Raw genomic sequence first — 19,641 nt, 5'->3', positions numbered from 1 at the left:
CAAAATGACGGATCAGGCAGAATAAACACCCACTTCATAGCCCATTCAGAATGCTTTCACTTGGAATCAGGGAAACTCCACGCTGTATTCAAGGTTTGGTACGCTTAGAGATTTAGAAAGGGAATCTAACACTCTCATGTCAAAAGTGACCTGTAACAAAAACTTTGCAGCTCTAACTGGGAAGCACTTTCATGGTGCAGCAGGAGACACCCAAATCAAGCAGGAGAGCAGCAAAAGCCTCCTTTGCACACTGCTATTCAGGACTGAAGAAATGCGATCAGGCTTAACTTAGCTGGCTCTAGAAGTCAGTGTAACACTTCTGAGTTGCAAAAAAAAGCATACATTAGAGAAGCTGATCAGCTTAACAGCCTCCCTTTGCCAAACACAAGGCTGAGCTGTATGTGAAGCTGTTTCTGAATCACCACGTTCCCAGACCAGGTAATACCACCCACCTTACTAAAGCAAGCTGTCTCCACTTTGAAGCCAGAGCGCTCAATCACGGCTGTGCCCCTGGAATGGCTATGGACAGTCTCCACAATGTCATGAGCTGTGCCCAGCTGCTGGTACAGCCCAGGCCCCAAAAATCCTCCTTGTCTCTAAACAAAATCGGCTCAAAGAACAGTTTTACATCTCTCTAAAAGATACCACGCTATTCAGCCTGGGATAGCGAAGGCAATCTAAGACATATCTGTTTGACAATCTCTTTTGCTCTTGTTCTAAGGATTTCTTTGGAAGGACAAATATCCACCCTGTCCCATAGACACTGCTGATAGCTCTTGGAAGCTGGAAACACCCCAGGAATGATCTGTGAGATTTTGAGTTTGGAGGGGAAGGCTTGAGCCAAAGAACAGTCAAGCTCCAGACTCTGTCCTGCTTTCTGTGCCAAGAGTTACACTAACTCCCCGTGGGTTCACCTGCCAAAACAATACCAGTCTTACTAAAGCTGTGGTGCCAGGGGATGATGACACAGAGGAGCAGTTAAAATGGGGCCAGCAATGAGGGGGCTTCGAGGCAGCTTGCCCCTGCCACAGAGAACTGCTCCCAACAACTTCCCAGCACATTGGCAAGGGGTCAGTTTTCTTCCCCGAAGAGCTCTGGACCGGCCAGGTAGGAAGGTCTCAGACATGATTTTCCTGATAAACAAGTGTGACACTTAACAGATTTCTTCTCTTCCCTTACAGGTGTCTCTGCAGAAGGGGTGGATCTACTTATTGTTATTCTGAGGGTCCCTACAATACAGCAGAGTCATTGGAAGGAATTCATAATACAACAGATGTAGAATTACAGAACTAAAGCTGCAACATGAACTGAAAGTCCCATTTAAGCTGGCATCAGCCACATGGGTCTTAGGGCTGCAGACATCCATTGTGAATTGTCTGCACCCGCCCAGAGTTAAACTACTTTCACCACCAGCTGGGTGAGGGTGGAAGGGCAGGGGATCTGAACTGCTCGCAAGTATTTGGTCATTTCCCTTCTGTGGGTGGGCACCCAGATGGAGCAAAACCAGAACCACAAGTCAAATGAAAGCATTGCTGCTTCTCTTCGCTCTTTGTTCCGCTTTGTGCTTACTGTGGGAAGGGTGCTGCTCTGGGCTGCTGCATAAACACTGGCATCAAGTGCAGTGAGCCATTTACATTAATGGGGACATTGCAAAATCTCAGCTCTAAAAATTATGTAACTTCATGAAGTAATGATTTATTACATTTCCACAGCACTCTCCATCTAAAATCCCAAAGGGCTTTACTTCTTACATATGTAGAAATCACTTCACTTGCTTCAGAGTGCTGCCATCTCTGGGAGAAAAGACAGCAGCTCCACCTGGGCTCAGAAAACTTGTGATCAGGTTATGCATAAGACTTTGTAATTTAGGTGAAGCTGCAGGTAAGGGCAAGGAGGACAGAGTTACCTATCATATCATTTGTCTGGCATTTAATACCTTACTCTTGTGAAGCATGATGCTGTAATGACTAGCAGCTCTGAGACTTAACCTACAGCCGGGAAGGCAATGCTCAAAAACACCGCACCAGGACACTCGCTGCTGTTCCCTGAGTCACCAGCACCGCTTCCTGGTACAACTGGATTTTCCCCGTGGCCTCCCAGCTAAACTCACCGGTACTACCAAGCACGCCTCTCCGCACCTGCTTTGTGAAAATGAAAGAAAAGCCCAGCCTGCAGTGGAATACCAAACCCCGGCAATTACTGCTAGTTAGCAGAGACGAAGAATGGCTTGTGGTTACGGGTCTGTCTGGGAGGTGGGAGAGCACATTCTGCTGCCCCATCCTATAGGAAGCCACTCCTGTCCCTGACAGGACACTTATCTTGCCTGGCGTGAGATGTCCCGTTTGGGGCTCCAACTCTTGACAACAAAGAGAGGCACTTTTGTGATTGGTTTATCCCATTGATTTTAGGGAAGGGATGGATTGCCTCCAGGGGGTGTCTTCTCTCTCAACGGGGGACTTAGTTATGTAACTTCTAAAGGGCTAAAGTTAGGTGAGATCTCATCTAACTCATACTCTCATGATCTCACACTAAAACAGATTTCCCTGTCCGAAACTTGAAGACAATAACCACCTTACCTACCAAGGGTGCCACAAAGTCAAAGACACTAAAACCTGTTAAACATCAGACATTATTGTCATTGAGTTTACATGTGTGTGATAGCTAGACATTAAGTAATAAGAAGTGTGGGTAACTGGATACAGCAACAGTGACATTTTGGCTTTGCCAGTAAGCTCCTTGTTAAAATACTGTTTTCATTAAATTTTTAGCAGTTCAAACAACAAAACCAGTCTTTTCGTCCTGAATTAATACTCGACTTTAACTGAACATAATTGATTTCTGATGGAGTTTTTCCTTTCAGCCAGCGTGTCTGGGTTCCAGCCTCAAAGAAAGCAATTTTACAGATTCTGAAAGCAACTCCTCTGCTGTGCAGAGGTCACATCTTTGACGGTAATAGCTCTGCAATTGTTTTCTTTCTTTGCTGTCTGAAATGAGATTTCTACACTGGTTTTGAGAGAGAGGATTTAAGATCAGTAATCCTTTTTTTTTTTTTTTAATCTTTGGCATCAAACCTCCAGAAACCTAATAAAACTTGCTGATTCTTGCCTGGTTTTCTGGAATTTCAAGACACTCATTGGAAGAGATACCTTCTGTTCCCACAAACTGATCTTGTTTCAGTCAGTTTGACGGTTTTATTGCATCACCAATTCCTGTTTGATGCTCTTAGTGCTTCACTTTGCAGACGTGTAACTTAATTGAGCTAGTAACAAGCTGCCATCCCTTAGGCTCATGACTTCCCCCTTGCAGAGCAGGCTTTAAAGACAGATGATATCAGGACCTGCTGCAATCTGAAGCCTGTGGTGTGGACAATTCCCCAGTGCCCTGTTGACACGTGACATTGTGTACAATGTTGGCAAAATATTAGAGAAATCATATGGTGAGGAAGGGCAAGTGTTGCTGATAACATGGTCCCTTCATTGCAGTTAACTTTGGGGAGTGGGGAGGGAGCAGATGATACAAAATATATCGGAGTACATACCACTCATCTTCCCAAACAGAAGACTTACACACTGGAGCTGTTAGGCACAAAGAGAAAGGTACCATGCCAATTCAAAGGGACTGCAAATGAACACTGCACACTGCAGCTAGACAGCACCAATATCTAGTAATTCACTGATGCCTTGAAGAGCAGAGTGCTTTACTGTCTTGGGTAGCAAGCTAAAGAAGATGGCTTGCTTAGATATCAAGAAATTTCTGTTCCAAAGTCAGAACAAGCCATATCCACTTTAAGCGTTCACAAATACTTTCCAAATGTATTCAAAAGTGTTTTCATCTTCCATGCAAAATAAACTGTGCTGACAGTTAACCTGTTCTGACATCCATAAGAAATGAATGGAATAATGGAATATTTCAGTTGGAAGAGACCTACAAAGATCATCTAGTCCAACCACCTGACCATCTCAGGGCTGACCGAAAGTTAATGTGTTGTTAAGAGCATTGTTCAAATGCCTCTTCAACACCAACAGGCCTGGGGCATCAACCACCTCTCTAGGAAGCCTGTTCCAGTGTCTGACTACCCTCTCAGTACAGAAATGCTTCCTAATGTCCAGTTTAAACCTCCCCTGGCACAGCTTTGAGCCGTTGTCATGTGTCCTCTCACTGGGTACCAGGGAGAAGAGCTCAGCACCTCCCTCCGCACTTTCCCTCATCAGGAAGCTGTAGAGAACAATGGGGTCACCCCTCACCTCCTGTTCTCCAAACCAGACAAACCCAGAGTCCTCGGCCGCTCCTCACAGGACATTCCTTCCAGCCCTGTCACCAGCTGAAGCCAGGTCTGCCCACCGCAGCAAGGAAGCTGCTGCTAAAAGGCAGGAATTGTGTGTCTGAAAAAAGAGTTATTGGAAAGAGCCTAATTCTACACTATACCAGTCTGAGGGAGACTTTAGTACCAGTTTTTGTGCCATATACTATTTATACTTTCTTTTCCCAATACACTTTTATTTAAAATGCAGTAACTATCTTAATCTTTCAGTAGCATTGTAAAAACATATTAAAGGGGGTTCTAATCTTATTTAGGTGCCTGCTCTCAGAAGAGGGCTTGTTGTAGATAAAAGTGTTTAATGTTTAGCTCTTAGTTTGGTACCTAAACTTGAGTAAAAGGCAGGAATTCATATATCTATATTTAGAGATTCCTATGGATTAACTCTAGGTGGCTCCCTTTACCTACTACACAAATATTTTGATAGTTTTCCAAAAGCCCTAAATCTCTGCCTGACTATCGAGGGAATCCACCTATATTTAAAACTTTCCATCACCTTTCTGGCACCAAGATCCTAATTTTTAGGTGTTGTAATACCTCGGCCGGAACCACCTTGGCAGAACTACAGCTCTTGCCACGCTCCTGATTTAGGTCAATAGTAAAAACCCCACAGTTTTCCACAGCAGCAAAGCTTGATCAACAGTGATGCTCAAGAAATACCAGCCTTCACTAAGTAAAGCGATCTGGATTCCCAGTAGTTCTTTGATGACATTAATAAAATAAACAGCAAAAAACTAACGATGGCACCACGACTACAACTTTGAGAAAATAAAACATCTTGAATGAATGTGAATTAAGTTCTTTTTAAGTAGTGTTGTATCCACTGCTCTCACACAGAAGATGGTATCAGCAAAGAGTTAAATAAAAAATAAGATTTATCAAAATGCTAAAAACAGAACGGGGTTAGTTTATTGCATTGTATCTAGTTCAAAGGATTTTAGGACCAGCTAAAGTTTCAGCAACCCTTCTAAAGATATAAATAATTCATCTCTCTTTAAAATACCCTTCACTGAACTCTCTTCTCCACTCATATAGAACTAGCCACGAACATCCTCTAAATATTTCAGATAGATCAGTTACCAGAGTGGAATGTAATCAGCTTATAGCCATTAACATAGCTAACAGCAAATGAAAAGCACAGTATGAAAGAATGAATTCTCAATGCATATAGTTAGAATCTGATATAAAAGGCTGAAAAAAACTCACACTAATCACTCTGTGGCTTTCTTTGCAAAGCAGCTATGCACATCTCTGCATTAAAATCATCTGGGACAAAATAATAACAAGAAAGGTAAAAGAAGCCTTTAATTTAAAATGCTATTCATGCTCAGGTATCATCTCATCTCAGGATTTACTTATTCAACCAAGATCACTTACAATATAACTAGAACTGGTTAGATGACATAAAAATTTACAGTGAACAATTCACAAAATTATTCAGCTCAGTCTATTTGTATCTTGCGATAGGCAGAGACAACAGAAAGAACACAAAAACACATGTATAATTAAAACCAAAACCCAGACAATTGCTACAAAATACAAACAGCTAATGCAATCTGAAATAATTATACCTCCTGCAATGAATCAAATCAACCAGCCAGACAAACGAAGGAAGACGACTCCTCTTTTCTTAAACATCCAATTTTTGCAGTCCCAGGCTTTTCATACCTCTGGCAGTCCTTATGATAAAAGGATTATTTGGATGGATGATCACGAATATCAATGAATTGAAGAAATAACAGTGAGCTACTCTGGACAGGAGTCTAGCCTGCCAGTTCCACCAGGCATACCCAGTCTGAGAGGTGTTTCTAACCTGATCTGGACGTTCCTGCTCCGGCAGGGGGATTGGACTAGATGATCTTTTGAGGTCCCTTCCAATCCCTGACATTCTGTGTCACACAACAAGAAAGGCAGTTTCCCTCTTTTAGAAAGATCCCAAATTATTCATGGTTTTGCGGATGAGAAGTGACATCTTACTCCCCAGAGACGAGGAAGCGCAGACAGCGAAGCCTCTCGAGCAGATGCTGCTTTTGCTCTGGGTTTCTACAATGCTTAGTTGTCCATGGCAACATTTTTTGCATGCACTGGGTTATGAGTACGCAAGCAACAGTAGAGCAACAGTGTGTCACCAGTGAGACACATCGCTCTGGTTCCCTCTCTAATGTCTGAAACACCACATTACACAGGACTTAACACGACAGAGCAAAATACAGAGATGCACCACATACATGGAACATTATTGTAGCCATTTTATAAACGTTATAGGTACCTGAAGTGGCCACAAGGGAGCTGTAGTAATCTTTAGCAGAAACTAAAACTGATAGGGTATAATTAATGCAAAACCCTAGGAAGATAAACAAGTCTACAAGAGCCTTTCCTCTTGGGAAAGACACACTCCCACCCAAGCCAGGCTAGTAGTGCACACAGACTGAGCCGCAGAAAGGGACCCACCTGTTATGTGCTCCCACAAGACCATGACATAATGGCTTGAGGACAAAGAACTAAAAATCCACTGTTCTGGGGACTACTCAGCATTATTTGCAGAAGAGATTCATCTCACCTAAATATTACTCATCCAAATCTGAGACAGACACCCCAGGGTCCCTTTGTAGTCATTGGAGTTCTCCAGGGAACTGGCACCTCCAGCAGGTCTCCTGTGTCTTAGACATTTGTCCTAGGACACAGCATGAACAGCTGCAGTGCTAAGAACTGGAAGACTATTGTGAATCGAGGAGTTAGTGAGCCAGGTAACAGCTGACCTGAGTGGGCACAGGCCTGTGTTATACCTTGCTGGGCTGTGATGCACATGGGAACCGGCCTTCAGGCCTGGGCTGTGCTGCACTTATCACTTGGCCACGGGATAAACTTTGCTGGCTAATCATAACAGAGGAGCCTGCAGGCAGCTCCCTCTTGGCATCAGCAACTATGCCACCTGTGCGTCCTTGTCCTTATCTTGAAGTTGAAACAACATGTTCTCATGCTAACATCCTTTTGCTTGACAGCAGAAATGATAAATGGAATTGTTTACTTCTAAGAAAATCCTATCAGAGCGCTAAAGACCATAATACCAACAAACCTTAGCATGGATGGGATCAGTGCAGCATGCCGTGCTGTGACTAGAGGTCCACCTAATGCCGCACAATGCTGGCTTCCTAGTATCTGATGGTACATAAATGCCACAAAGATAATGAAGGAACTGAAGCATCTCTCCTATGAGGAAAGGCTGAGAGAGCTGGGACTGTTCAGCCTGGAGAGAAGGCGGCTCAGGGGGATCTCATCAATGTACATAAATACCTGAAGGGAGGATACAGAGAAGCTGGAGCCAGGCTCTTCTCAGTGATGCCCAGTGACAGGACCAGAGGCCATGGGCACAAACTGAAACACAGGAGGTTCACTCTGAATACCAGGAAACACTATTTCACTGTGAGGGTGACCGAGGACTGGCACAGGCTGCCCAGGGAGGCTGCGGGGTCTCCATCCTTGTAGATACTCAAAAGCCATCTGGACACAGTCCTGGGCAACCAGCTCTAGGTGACCCTGCTTGAGCAGAGGGTTGGACCAGATGACCTCCAGAAGTCCCTTCCAACCTCAACCATTCCATGTTCTTGTGATTATCTATGCTATCAACTTACTCCTTATCTCTAATTAAAGGAATTTTAATTAATGCATTACAGAGTTCAAAAACCTTTCTCACTGGGATTGACAATGACCACTTTCATGGGTGCACTGCAACAGCGAATCATGCTCCTGAGGCAGATAGTACACTCAGTGTAAAGCTCACACAAGGACATCTAACTTGTAGCTGCCTAAACGAACATAGACAAATTCTACCTCTGGTGCACGAGTTGACAGTTTACTGTTTTAATCTGTCAGGGGTACAGGCTGAACACTTGTACACAAAAATAGCTAATACTCTTCTCTCTGGAAGGCTGGCAGTTATTAGTGAACACTGCAATGTCTCCAAGAAATGCAGAATGGAATCACCATGCTAAATAAAACTTACATTTACCTTGGAAACCACAGTGAGTTGGAGGAGGGACAGAAGGAGTCTTGAGTGTGCAGACCATGGAGAGGCTGGAAGAGGGCTGAAGGCCCCGTTCACCTTGGAGTTAGGACACAGTCTAGAGCCCAGGACACAGTGGCAGGCAAAAGGCAGAGCCTTTAGCACATGGGAAGGACCACCACCTTCTCCTCAAGAGGGAGGTGTTGGCTATGTCTATTACATGGATATTTAAAAGCACAGGACACTGTAATGAGAGTTTCTGATTGAAAACCATAGTAAGGTGGAGAAAGGACTTCTTCCCAGGGAAGAGGACACAGTTGCTACTGGAGCTTTCAGCTGTCCTTCCCTGACAAAAGCCAGCATCCTTTCTGTCTTTTCATGTCAAACGTTTTACTTCAAGCTTTCCCAGTGCTTCCCAGTGTTATGCTGCCAAGTTGCTTCTCATAATTTGATATGCATAAGGCACCTGAAGCATGTTTTTTGACATTCCTAGGTAAAATACTGTCGAAATAGTAAACATTTGCTGTGCTGTTCATCTGCCGAAGAACCTTTGTTGCACAGTTGCAATGTAGGGCATTAAGCTGGAGGCAACTGCCCCAGCTGGACACAGTAATGGCACTTCTCTGAGTAAACTAGGTCACGTAAATGCAGCCACCAGATTACTCTCTGTCATGCAAGTTTGTCCATACCACTGCTAAGTTACACAGTGACCTCAGTTAACCTGTAGGTGAATTTGTTTCCCTAGTACTTCCATCAAAACTAAATTTTAAAGACAAGTGATCTGTCTGTCTGAGCAAAATGAACCTAGCACAGATTAAATAAATTGTCAGTTGCTTTGCTGAATGGGTCCTATAAATACCAGCCACGTAATCTCTTTAGTGACTTCACATTTATAAAACATTTGTTAAGCTTAATCTGACAATGCACTTAAAAAGAATTTCCAAGCCTAGTTTTCCCAGCTTTTAAATGAAATTCCATAAACAGTCAGGCACATATATGGATGCCTGGAAAGGTGGTACGGACAACTTGTAATGGTGCTGAGTGAGAATTTTTGATATTCAAAATCCCATCAAAAGAAGAAAGTAAAGGGTGGAAGCACTGCAGGCTCATACTGGCAAGAACACGATATCCAAAATACGTGATGAAACACAGAGCAGGTGATTGCCAGATATCCTAGTAGAAATAATCCTGCAGCTGGGAGTCCTCATACACAAAAACTTAGCTCCTCTGTAACATGGAGGAAAACAACTCAAAAGAATATAAATGGAGCAAGTTCTGTATATTAATGATACCCACTTTTGTGCAGTAGCCAAAACAACATTTGTGCTTAGTACTGAAGCAATATTCAAAATGAGAGGGAAGCTGCTTTGATTACAAGAATGGATTTCACCTTTTAGTTGCGTACATATCATGGTATTCAATCAGCCATGCAACTGACAGCACTTCATAACTCTGTGTATCTGTGACTTGGTAGGAATGCAATAAGTTACTGAATGGATCTTAATCCTCTGAATGTTCAAGTTCTTTTATGGATCACAAATAAAAAGGACTTGGATTGCATCAAGTGACCACACTGTGCTTTAAGTGAGCCATCTCCATGAGTCTGGAGAATGAAGTTTCTCCATCCATACATACAGAAGGCAGTAATAATAGCATCCGCTTCAACTGGAAAGACTCCCAGAAGAGACGAGACGATACTCAAATCCCTGTATCAAATCAAGGCTGGACTTTCCTGCTAATTCAAATTTGTCAACAGTTGTATTGAGTGTGCTACTGGCTTCTGCGCTCCAGACAGCTGCCCACCAGGAAAAGCACTAGTGTCCATATGGAGTAAAATTTGAGTACGTATCAACACAATTCAATTCCTCACCCATGTTTAGTGTTCTTGGTATCTCCCACAGCCAGAGCTTACTCCAGACTGGCCCCCAGTCTGAAGGGACTGAGACACCAAAACCCTAGAGAACACTGACGTCCTTCACAAACACCAGTTCAGCTGCAGACTTTAAGACCACTGTTGGATTTATGTAAATACATTGAAAATCTAAACTACACCCCAATACAGCAAGCTGACTAAAAGATTCAGCCTGGGATTTCTGCAACACTTTGCTTAATAACAGAAAAGACTTCTAAGCTGTGCTTTAATTAGCTGACTCTGTGTCTGGTTGGTAAGGAAGGCACGTTGCATGGCTTGAGAGGGAGCGGCAGTTAATCCACAAAGCCATTTTCCACCTCTGACTATTAGCATAGGTGAATATTGTTCACAATGTGCTACCGAAAGGCACTGCCGTTACTTGTGATCAGTCAGAACACAGACCTAATTAAAAACCATCAAACTTTACAGCTGTGTGTGAGCCTTCAGCAGAAACGGAGAGGTCTCCCAGTGATCCTGGCAGGCAAAGCTTCAGCTGACACACAGGGCAGCAAGAACTTTTCTGTTCAAGGTGAGACAAGCCAGGACTTCCCTCAATCAGGAAGGAGAAGGGCAAGCATTTCTATACGAGTCCTAGTAAAATGAAATGGGAAAAGCTGTGCCCTGGCTGAGAGATAGCTTAACAAACCTCTCAGATGCAAGGCCACAGTTCTTAATGAACAGCAGAATACTGACTTGACTCGATTCACCTCAAAAAAAAAGACACAAAAGTAGCAGCAAATTTTTAAAGCAAGCTTCTATCAGAATAGTATGCATAACTGAAGAACGTTATGTTTCGTGTAAACACTATCTGCCACAGACCTTCTCCTCATCTCTCAGATAAGTGGTGAACTTTGGAAATAAATGTATTTGAAAGAAGCGCCATGAAGCTGATAACAGTAAGTATGACAAACAGATGCAGTGTGCAAGGGAGTAGATATCTGTATGGCGTGATGTGAACAGATGGCAAAGTACCCAAGGAACAAGGCAATGTGGCAGTGTACTATCACCAAAATGCTGAAGGGCAATGACCATTGCCAGTGCGGTGTTGGCAGGTGCAGAGTACAGTTTAACGCCAGCTGGTCAAACTAAAGGGATCAAAGTTAAAGACAGAGCAGCATGATCGGACAAGAAATCAGCATGTGCAAAATACGATGTGGAATAGAGACACGTGAGCCAGTCTAAATGAGCTGAGGCAACAGAACTCGTGCAGCCATATTTGCACAGCACTTCACTTGGGCTACTTCTCTAACAGACCACACACTAAAGAGAATGTAGTCCAATACAGAGGAACCATGTATATATGTACTACATAGGCATGTACTTTCATACATAATATAGGGTATTTGAAAGTGAATTCAAAAATTTTGCAAGACCAAATTGTTTAGGTAATGAAGAATTGTCTTAGGAAACAATAATATTTTAATGACAGTGGCCACGTGATAAATATCCTTGAACTACTTCTGGCAAATCACATCAGACATTTGCATTACTCAACAGAGCTAAGGAGAGGAAATATATCTTTGTAGCTGATGCAATTTCGTTTAGTAGCCAAGGACATTTTTAGAATACAGAAGGAAAAACACCAGACAGGAAAAGACTTGTAAAGGACCCCTAGATAAAACATCAGAAATAAAGCAGACATATGCAAAATTAAACAGCTTAGGAGGAACAGAAAAAACTTTAAACTGTTATGTCCCATACTGTCCTACCATCAATAAGAAGGCAGCAAGATGTAAGTATATAAATCTTAAATGATGAAGAACAAACAACATCTGATACTGGTGCGTCTTTGGTTGCCTTCACTTTAGCATCTGACAAGCCTGGTGTCGAAGGAAAGAAACCTTAGAGGTCTTCTTGAATGAGCAATAGAAAGGGAGAGAGAATACAGAGTTGATCTGTCACTGTGACTGCTGAGAAAGTGGTCAGGGTTGGTCTTCTACCAGAATGGCACACAGAATTATGGAGAAACTACGCATACTACTGGAGAAACACGTCCCTCTCACAAAAATACTCAAATTGCAGTAGAAGCAAGCTGGAGAAGTAAAACAGTAACAATGGACATGGACAAGGAAGTAGAGTGGATTAAGAACTACTCTGAGCTCTACGAATCAGTGAATCAATCCTCAAGAAAAACAGAGAAAATGCTGATGGACCTTTTAGGTACATGCTGTGCTAGGAAGACTGGAGAGTGGTGACAGAAGGTTATGGAACCAGCAAGGACTGCAGGAGACACTCCTTGATGCAGGTAAGACAATAAGACACAGCTGGCAGAAAATGATTAATAATTTATATGAATAACCCAGTGGTGATTGCAGCTTTACAGTGCAGAGACATTCAGGAATATTCCTGTGGTGTTGTCAAGGTAACCTGCAAGTTATGTAGGTGTGTAGCTCTGCTGGTGTTTGTATCAGATGAGCAGGAACTAAGGAAATGAGAGCCAACATGTACCAAATCTGTGTTTCCTTACAACTGAAAATGCTGAGACTTCTAGTTGGAGAGCAAAAAGAGCCCGAGTAAATGTGAGGAGAAATTGTACACTAGAGTTCACTAATTCCACAGAGATGAAGTCTCTTCCCATGCTTAAGATCAACAGAGTAGGAATAGGGCAGAGTCTGCAGATATCAGGCTACCTTCGGATACACTGCTGATATACTATCAAAGGACAGACTGCTTTTTTAATTCCCTAAGTGCTACACATACCTCCTGTGGTCACATCTTTAGCATTGCTACTCATGCTACCCACTACATATTTTTGTAAATTATTATTTAAAATTATATTTCTGAATTCTGATTTGAATCATGATTCCTTACCAACTAGAGCACTCACAAGCATTTATCTTTCAATTCATGCTGCCTGCTCGACCAGATAATTAAAAGAGGAACGTGAAGAGATGGCTAATGCAAATGATTTTACTTTGCAAAAGAGGGACAGAGAAGTAGATGAAAGAGTTAAGAACACACACTCTGACAGTTCCAATGAGATGTGACAACTTGTTGGATCGGTGACCGGCTCCTAGCACTGATCCATCCTAGAAAATGAGCTGCTTTTGGCAATGATATAATGCTGGACTGCTTAAAGCCTCTTAAAGCCTTCCTCTCTTCTGCCCACCCTCCTCTTTTACAGGCCTGTCACAGACAGCAGCAGAGCCACACTCACAGAAATCCCTGCGCTTCTCTCTCCCTGCCCCCAAAAAGGGCAGTTTGTGCCACCAGCATCCACCAGAACTGTGATTGATTAAAGACAAATTCTGCATGGCCTGGCCCTATATAAGAGGAGAAAATAATCTAACAATGATTCACAGAGGTAACACCTAAAAAAAGCAGCATAATGATGCTAAGCAATCTAAAAAGACAAAAAGATAGGGACTCTTAAGGGTCTGTTTTAAAATCTACATACTGCAAAGTAAAGTGTTTGCAGTGCTGATGAAATTTGGAGTATACAATGAGATAATGCGCTTTTTAATAAATCATACTTTTGCACGTCGCTTTTGAACTTGGCAAAGACACATAACTTCCCACACATTTCTGGAATACTATGCTGGCACATTACAAACAGAGATGAAAAAAATAATCTTTTCAGTGAGTTATTTCCTGTGAAGTATTTCGTTACATAGTTGTCACTGTATTCTCCACCATTCACTGTGTGGAGATGAGGTTCCTACATTTGAACTCACAGAGGGCTGATGCAGAATTAAATTCAGCCACAGGAGTAAGGTCTTACCAGGCTCAATGGTAACTGCGCCCATTCCATCTCCCATGTTCTTAGACCAGAGGTGTAATGTATACACTTACACACAATGATATCATTCCAATTTACTGTTCTGACAGACATCCACCAACTCTAGAGCCTTTTGCTACACCTACAGTTTTCACCTACCCACCAAACAAAAGACTGAGGTAGGCTGAATCTCAGAGATACTGTCCTACCACCTCCCAAATCCTCTCAGTCCAGAACATAAATTCTCCCTAAAGTTATGCTGAAATATATGCATGATGAAATGTAGGCAGGGTGCTATCTCTTCCAGTCTGCAATTTTAGAATTAATGTCTAAAAAAATAAACAGAAGCTAATCCTGAGCAACCAGCAATTTGCACAGGGTTAATAAGCAAAATGGTTGAACCAGCAGGACCTTCCAAAACAAGCTGCTTTAATTTCAGGACTTCAGAACAATTTATAAACCATTACAGAAATTCTAAATGTACTCTAGAGCCAGGGATAGATAAAAAACCCAACAATATGTAATTTATTTAGGCCATAAATAAATGAATGGTTAATAGACTCAGAAATTGAATGGAAGCAGAAAAAAAAAAAGTCTGGACCACATAAGGCAATCCACACAAAAACCCTAAAAATCCAGCAGATGTGTTACAAATATGGTCCAGAAATGTATAACTTCCATTTAAAACTGAGTCTCCTTCAAGTTATTCTTGGTGTCTCAGATATTCATCTAAGACTCTGTAAGCCCAAAGAAAAAATACACTGAGCAAAAAAGCAACTCAGGATCTTCCAAGACATCCTAACGAGTCTGATTGATCACTGTCCTATACCAACCCCTTCAGCCACATTCACTTACAAATCCCTACAAGACTCAGCCTCACAGTCCCTTTCCAAATACAAGACACTTATGAGTGACAGGCCACACTTCTGAGTCTACAGAACCCACACTGACACAGCTGAACCATCCCCCTAAGTGGACTTCAAAATCTTCAGTCACAAGCAAGGTGCAGCACTCTTGCAGAAGAGCCCTCTCTGTCACTCACTGCTACTCCATTCACGAGCCACAGAGCCAAGCCACCGCAACGTCACTTAGGTGTCCCAAGGACACCACAGCGGCATCCTTTCTCATGGTGGATGCTATTAGGATGGACTGCAGATGAGTGGCACCTTCAGGGTACACTGCAAAGGTGATATGTCAGTCCCTACATGGCTTCAGTCACAGAGGGCTGCAAAGATGCTGGTTGAATCTCAGCTTCTGACCAACAGTTTTGAAATGTCCCAAAGCAGAGAGGTCTGCTGGACAAACTTCTCCAGCACTGCAAAGTTAGGGGAAACAGCTAACAAACAACAATGTTCATGGAAACGAAACCCCAGCAGATGTGATTCGATTCCCTCAAGCAGCACCCTGGCAAATCTGCCTGAACGCAATGTGAGTCCATTTGCCTTCACAGAAAAAAGCGGACATCAGTAAAGGGGAAGGGCTGTGGGCAAGCCAGCCTCAGATGTTGATCTGAGAGGGGGCTGGGATCACACTGGGGACAGAAGTGGCTGAAACCCAAAATTTTCTGCAAGAAAAAAATATCAGAATAGCTTTTGCTCTGCCTAAGAATAAAATTGATTTTAAGAAAGTCCTGCACAAAGGGAATTGTGAAATATTGTTTTGAAAAACATTTAATAAACCCTTTTGCTCCAAGTGCCTGAATGAAGCCCTTCAGTGGCTCAGAAAAATGACAATGGCTAGCAATAAATTATACATATATTTGAAATAATTACAGATAAATGTTCTTTGTTACCTTCACCTGCAGCAAGTAAAATCTACTCATCAGTTAATATTTTCCATTCAGCTTAATAGCTTGTACTTTTTAAACGTGACTACAGACCGTACCGTGAACCCTTCTTTTGCCCATGGGAAGAAATGAACTACAGAAAGCAATCAAAGATTCTCAGTGTTTGATTTTGCTTTTGCAAAACAACCTAGTTAGAAGTCTCTAAGGAGATATGCTAGAATCAATTGCATTAAATTATGTTCTGAGAGTCCAACAGCAAGTCAGAATACAAACAAAGCACAAAAAAAACATGTTTCCCTTAGTGAAATCAGCATGTATTGTTAAAAAGGCAATTTGCATTTAACAGTGGATTGGATTCTGGTCTCATAGTGTAAAATTTGAAGTTTTGGAAATTATTTTGAGCAAATCAACATTTAGGAACCAAAACACTCTCAGCTGTTTAGATCTTTGGTTTTAAAGTGAAATTAGAATTAAGATCTATTAGGTCTATTTCAAAATTTTTTCAGATAATAGTCTGTTCCCATGATCCCAACCATCTGGGGCTTGGGCCATCAGGGGAGCACGGGCTCCATCACAAGGGCATGTGAGCCCTCGCCAGTGACTGAAGATTTACATCACCAACAAGAAGGGATCTTTTTTTTTTTAGCACTCTCCACACAGCTGAGGTTGTGCTTACCATGTTTTAACTTGGCTGTACATATCACAGATTAAAAATGAGAGAAGCAGGGTTGAAATTCATGTAACCAGAAAAAAGGCATCACCTTGAGCAAAACACATACCTTTGTGGTATATAAAACATGTGCTGCGGAGGGGGCTTGTAGAGAACTCCTTCATACACAGGCCACAAACCACTTAAAATTCTGAAGAGTGAACTCTTTCCACAGCCATTGGGTCCAGTGATTAAAAGATTCATCCCCTCCTCAACCTACAATAGCAATGAAAATGCAAAGATGTTACTATGCAGTATATATGGCACAGACAGTCTTAAGACCCCTACAGGGAGTTACATGAGAATTTATATCAAATTATCAACCCATTACATTGATTACTTGCACATAGTTATGCAACTATACTGGAAACAGTGGCATTAGATGTAATATGTGGGCTGAAATAATGAAAATAATTTCTATAATGTCTGAGTATTTCTACAAACTACACTGATTATATCACAATGTCAATATACCACAGTAAAAATAAATTATTCTAATGCAGATTAGGTCCAAAGGTGTTAACAACACACAGAGCAGTGTTATGCCTATCAGAGATATTACTTTAAGCTATGGGAGCCCGATCAAATTATTTGGAGAATTTACTTCACATTGCCCTTTCCCACTTAATTATCAGCGTTATTTTGGCTGTGATGCACTTGTCTTTATCAATTTTAATATTACCCTGTGTATATATGAGTGTATATTTATGCATAATCACAATGTCATTGTCTATGCTTTATATAAATGTATTGACTATGTTATATTTTCTGTTATTTTTGTCTCTTGAGCCAAATGAATAACTATAACTGTCTCCTTGACCATTAAAGTGTGATTTTACAAATTTGAAATTCCTATACTGAAGCCATTGCAAATTTTGCCATAGCTAGGACCCTGTCCTCCTAGTTGCTAATTCCTAGGCCAACAGAGGTGACAAGAGGAACACTCTGCTTTAACTAAAGAACCTGCTGCAATTATTCATGTTAGTGCTCTGATAACTTCAACTATTTTTAAAAATAACAACATCTGCACTGGAACATAAGATCAGGATATATTTGGGAGTAATTCAGTAAAGGTCATCCATTAAAATTGTGAGCAGGTACCAAGTGGTATCTGGAATAGCTTTTTAAAAACAATATAAGTTTTTACTGAAGACAAGACTGCACAGTTGGCCCTGTGAACTGTGCCATCAACTGTCAGTACTACTCTTTGTGGTAATCACGCCAAACCACAGACCCGATTTTTACACTGTTGCTGTGAATTCAGACTTTTAAATGAGCCTATGTGAGCAAAGCATCCCAATTTCATTGCAATTAAGATGGATGCAGACCTCCCATATACACATTTGAAAATCTCAGCTTGGTTTTCCACCTGGCAACAGCACCAGAAATCCTCTCTTCTCTTTGAGCAGGATAAACTACATGTGTCTGCCTCTATTGAGCTACTGTGCCTACCTTTCTGGACTTCCCCTTTTATCCATATGCTCCTCCAAGTACTTAACATGAGGTACATGAATTCTGTGCTGCTTATGTTAATGTGATGGGAACTATCAGAAGATTCTTGCATATCATCTTACTTTGAAGTTTAGCCTGGAAACCACCACATCGCCGTTCGGAGTAATAATAGGGACATTTTCACAAATAATTCCATGTTCAACATCAATAACTTTTCCTAGGAAAAAAAAAAAAAGAAGTTTGTGAAACGTTTCACTGGTATCTATGTGACAGCCTCTCTGAATGGCTGAGAGTTTCAAACAACTTTACATGCTCCGGGTTGCCCTAGTGGAAAATCTGCATAACAAACCTTAGCTAGTCCCAAAGACACTATCAGCAGTAGCCAAGAGTGTGCAATGAATTGCAAATTTGATCATAAATATAATTCACAATATGCGTCATAAGTATATAATGCAGTATAAATACACGTTTATTCACATCCAACCTGTATTTACTGCATTTTCTTTTAAAGAGGTGGTCAATGTCAACCAGTAAAACGGTTCAAGGACAGCCTTAGCCACAGGCAGACCAGTTTACCTTCTCTTGAGGTTTTCTTTAGGAAATGGAATCTGCTTTCACTACCAGCTCGGAAACTCTGAGCCCAGTTCAGTCTCCTCCAGCAACAAGAGCAAAGGAGAAAACATTTAATGGCTTGGTTCCATCTCTTTTTGAAGCCACAGACACTGTAAACGTGTCTTCTAAGTTTTTGTGGAAACCCATATAATACAATTCATTCCAGTAGCTACATTTACTATTTGGATTTCTGGCAAATTTAAATATACGATCTCAATTGGACATTTGGATATTTCATATTACAAGAATTTAGAAATAAATTCTTCCGGAAACGGTAAAAAATTAAATCAACTCTAACTACTCAGTTGCCTCTTAATGGGCTGCCCTAACAGAACCCAAAGAGCTGGGCTCTTTAGAGAAATACCTGAAATTACTTTTACAGACAAGATGCAAAGGAAAGAGATTTATTTTCATATTAGAAGGCTGCTTATTTTATATTTTAGATTAACCTAAACAAAGGAAAAGCTGAGTTTATTATCAAAGGATCTGGTAGCATTTCCTTCAGTTAAGGTTAGTTTTACATTTTCCATTAAGAGGCTCTTTGTTCAATTGCTTCTGACTTTGCCAAACTGTAACAACCTGGACAAAAAATTCTGTGCTATGTATCAGCCCAAGCATTCTTCTTTTCCTAAAATAAGTTTTAAATAAAACAGTTTTGTCGTGCCCAGCACGAGATAACAGAAAATTAAAGCATTTTGCTGTTAAAAAAAAAGATTGCAGCCTTCTCTTCACAATCTGCTGCCTCCAGACTCCTACAAAGGCAGCTGAAATGCAACTGGCAGATCAGCCACACCAGGCATGTGGTTTTTGATGGGTTCGCAAAAATACTAACAAATGTGTCTAAGACATACTTTTGTGAAAAACGGTCGTACCGGTCATTCCAATCACCTGAATACTTGTGAAGGACTTGGCATTAATCTCATTATGTCTCCACAGAAATTATCCAAGAAATTCTGCAAATTTTTTCATGTTTTTGAAGCACTTGAATACAGTGGAGGAATTCTACTTAAAAAAATCTATGATAAAAAATAGGAATCTAAGAAAGTAATAAGTAAACTTAATTCATGTTTCCTAAATTTGCAGTGTTTGATGGCAACTTTAGCATGCTTTAAAAGCATATTTATGTGTAAT

At 41.3% G+C, this 19,641-nt stretch overlaps 1 protein-coding gene across 1 annotated transcript in view; it reads right to left on the bottom strand.

Annotated features, from left to right (window-relative positions):
* Nucleotides 1-19,641, bottom strand: part of ABCD2 (ATP binding cassette subfamily D member 2) — a 46,509-nt gene that overhangs the window by 14,975 nt on the left and 11,893 nt on the right. Inside the window, exons 5-6 of the mRNA XM_082064444.1 lie at nucleotides 18,021-18,115; nucleotides 16,517-16,662 (exon numbers count right to left, since the gene is read on the bottom strand). Coding sequence (XP_081920570.1) covers nucleotides 16,517-16,662; nucleotides 18,021-18,115 — 241 coding nt within the window. The remainder of the gene's footprint in view (nucleotides 1-16,516; nucleotides 16,663-18,020; nucleotides 18,116-19,641) is intronic.

The sequence above is a fragment of the Streptopelia decaocto genome, assembly GCF_964273445.1.
Source record: "Streptopelia decaocto genome assembly, chromosome: 1".
NCBI lineage: Eukaryota > Metazoa > Chordata > Aves > Columbiformes > Columbidae > Streptopelia > Streptopelia decaocto.
The sequence above is the reverse complement of the archived record's forward strand: the minus strand, read 5'-3'. Positions and strand labels throughout refer to the sequence as shown.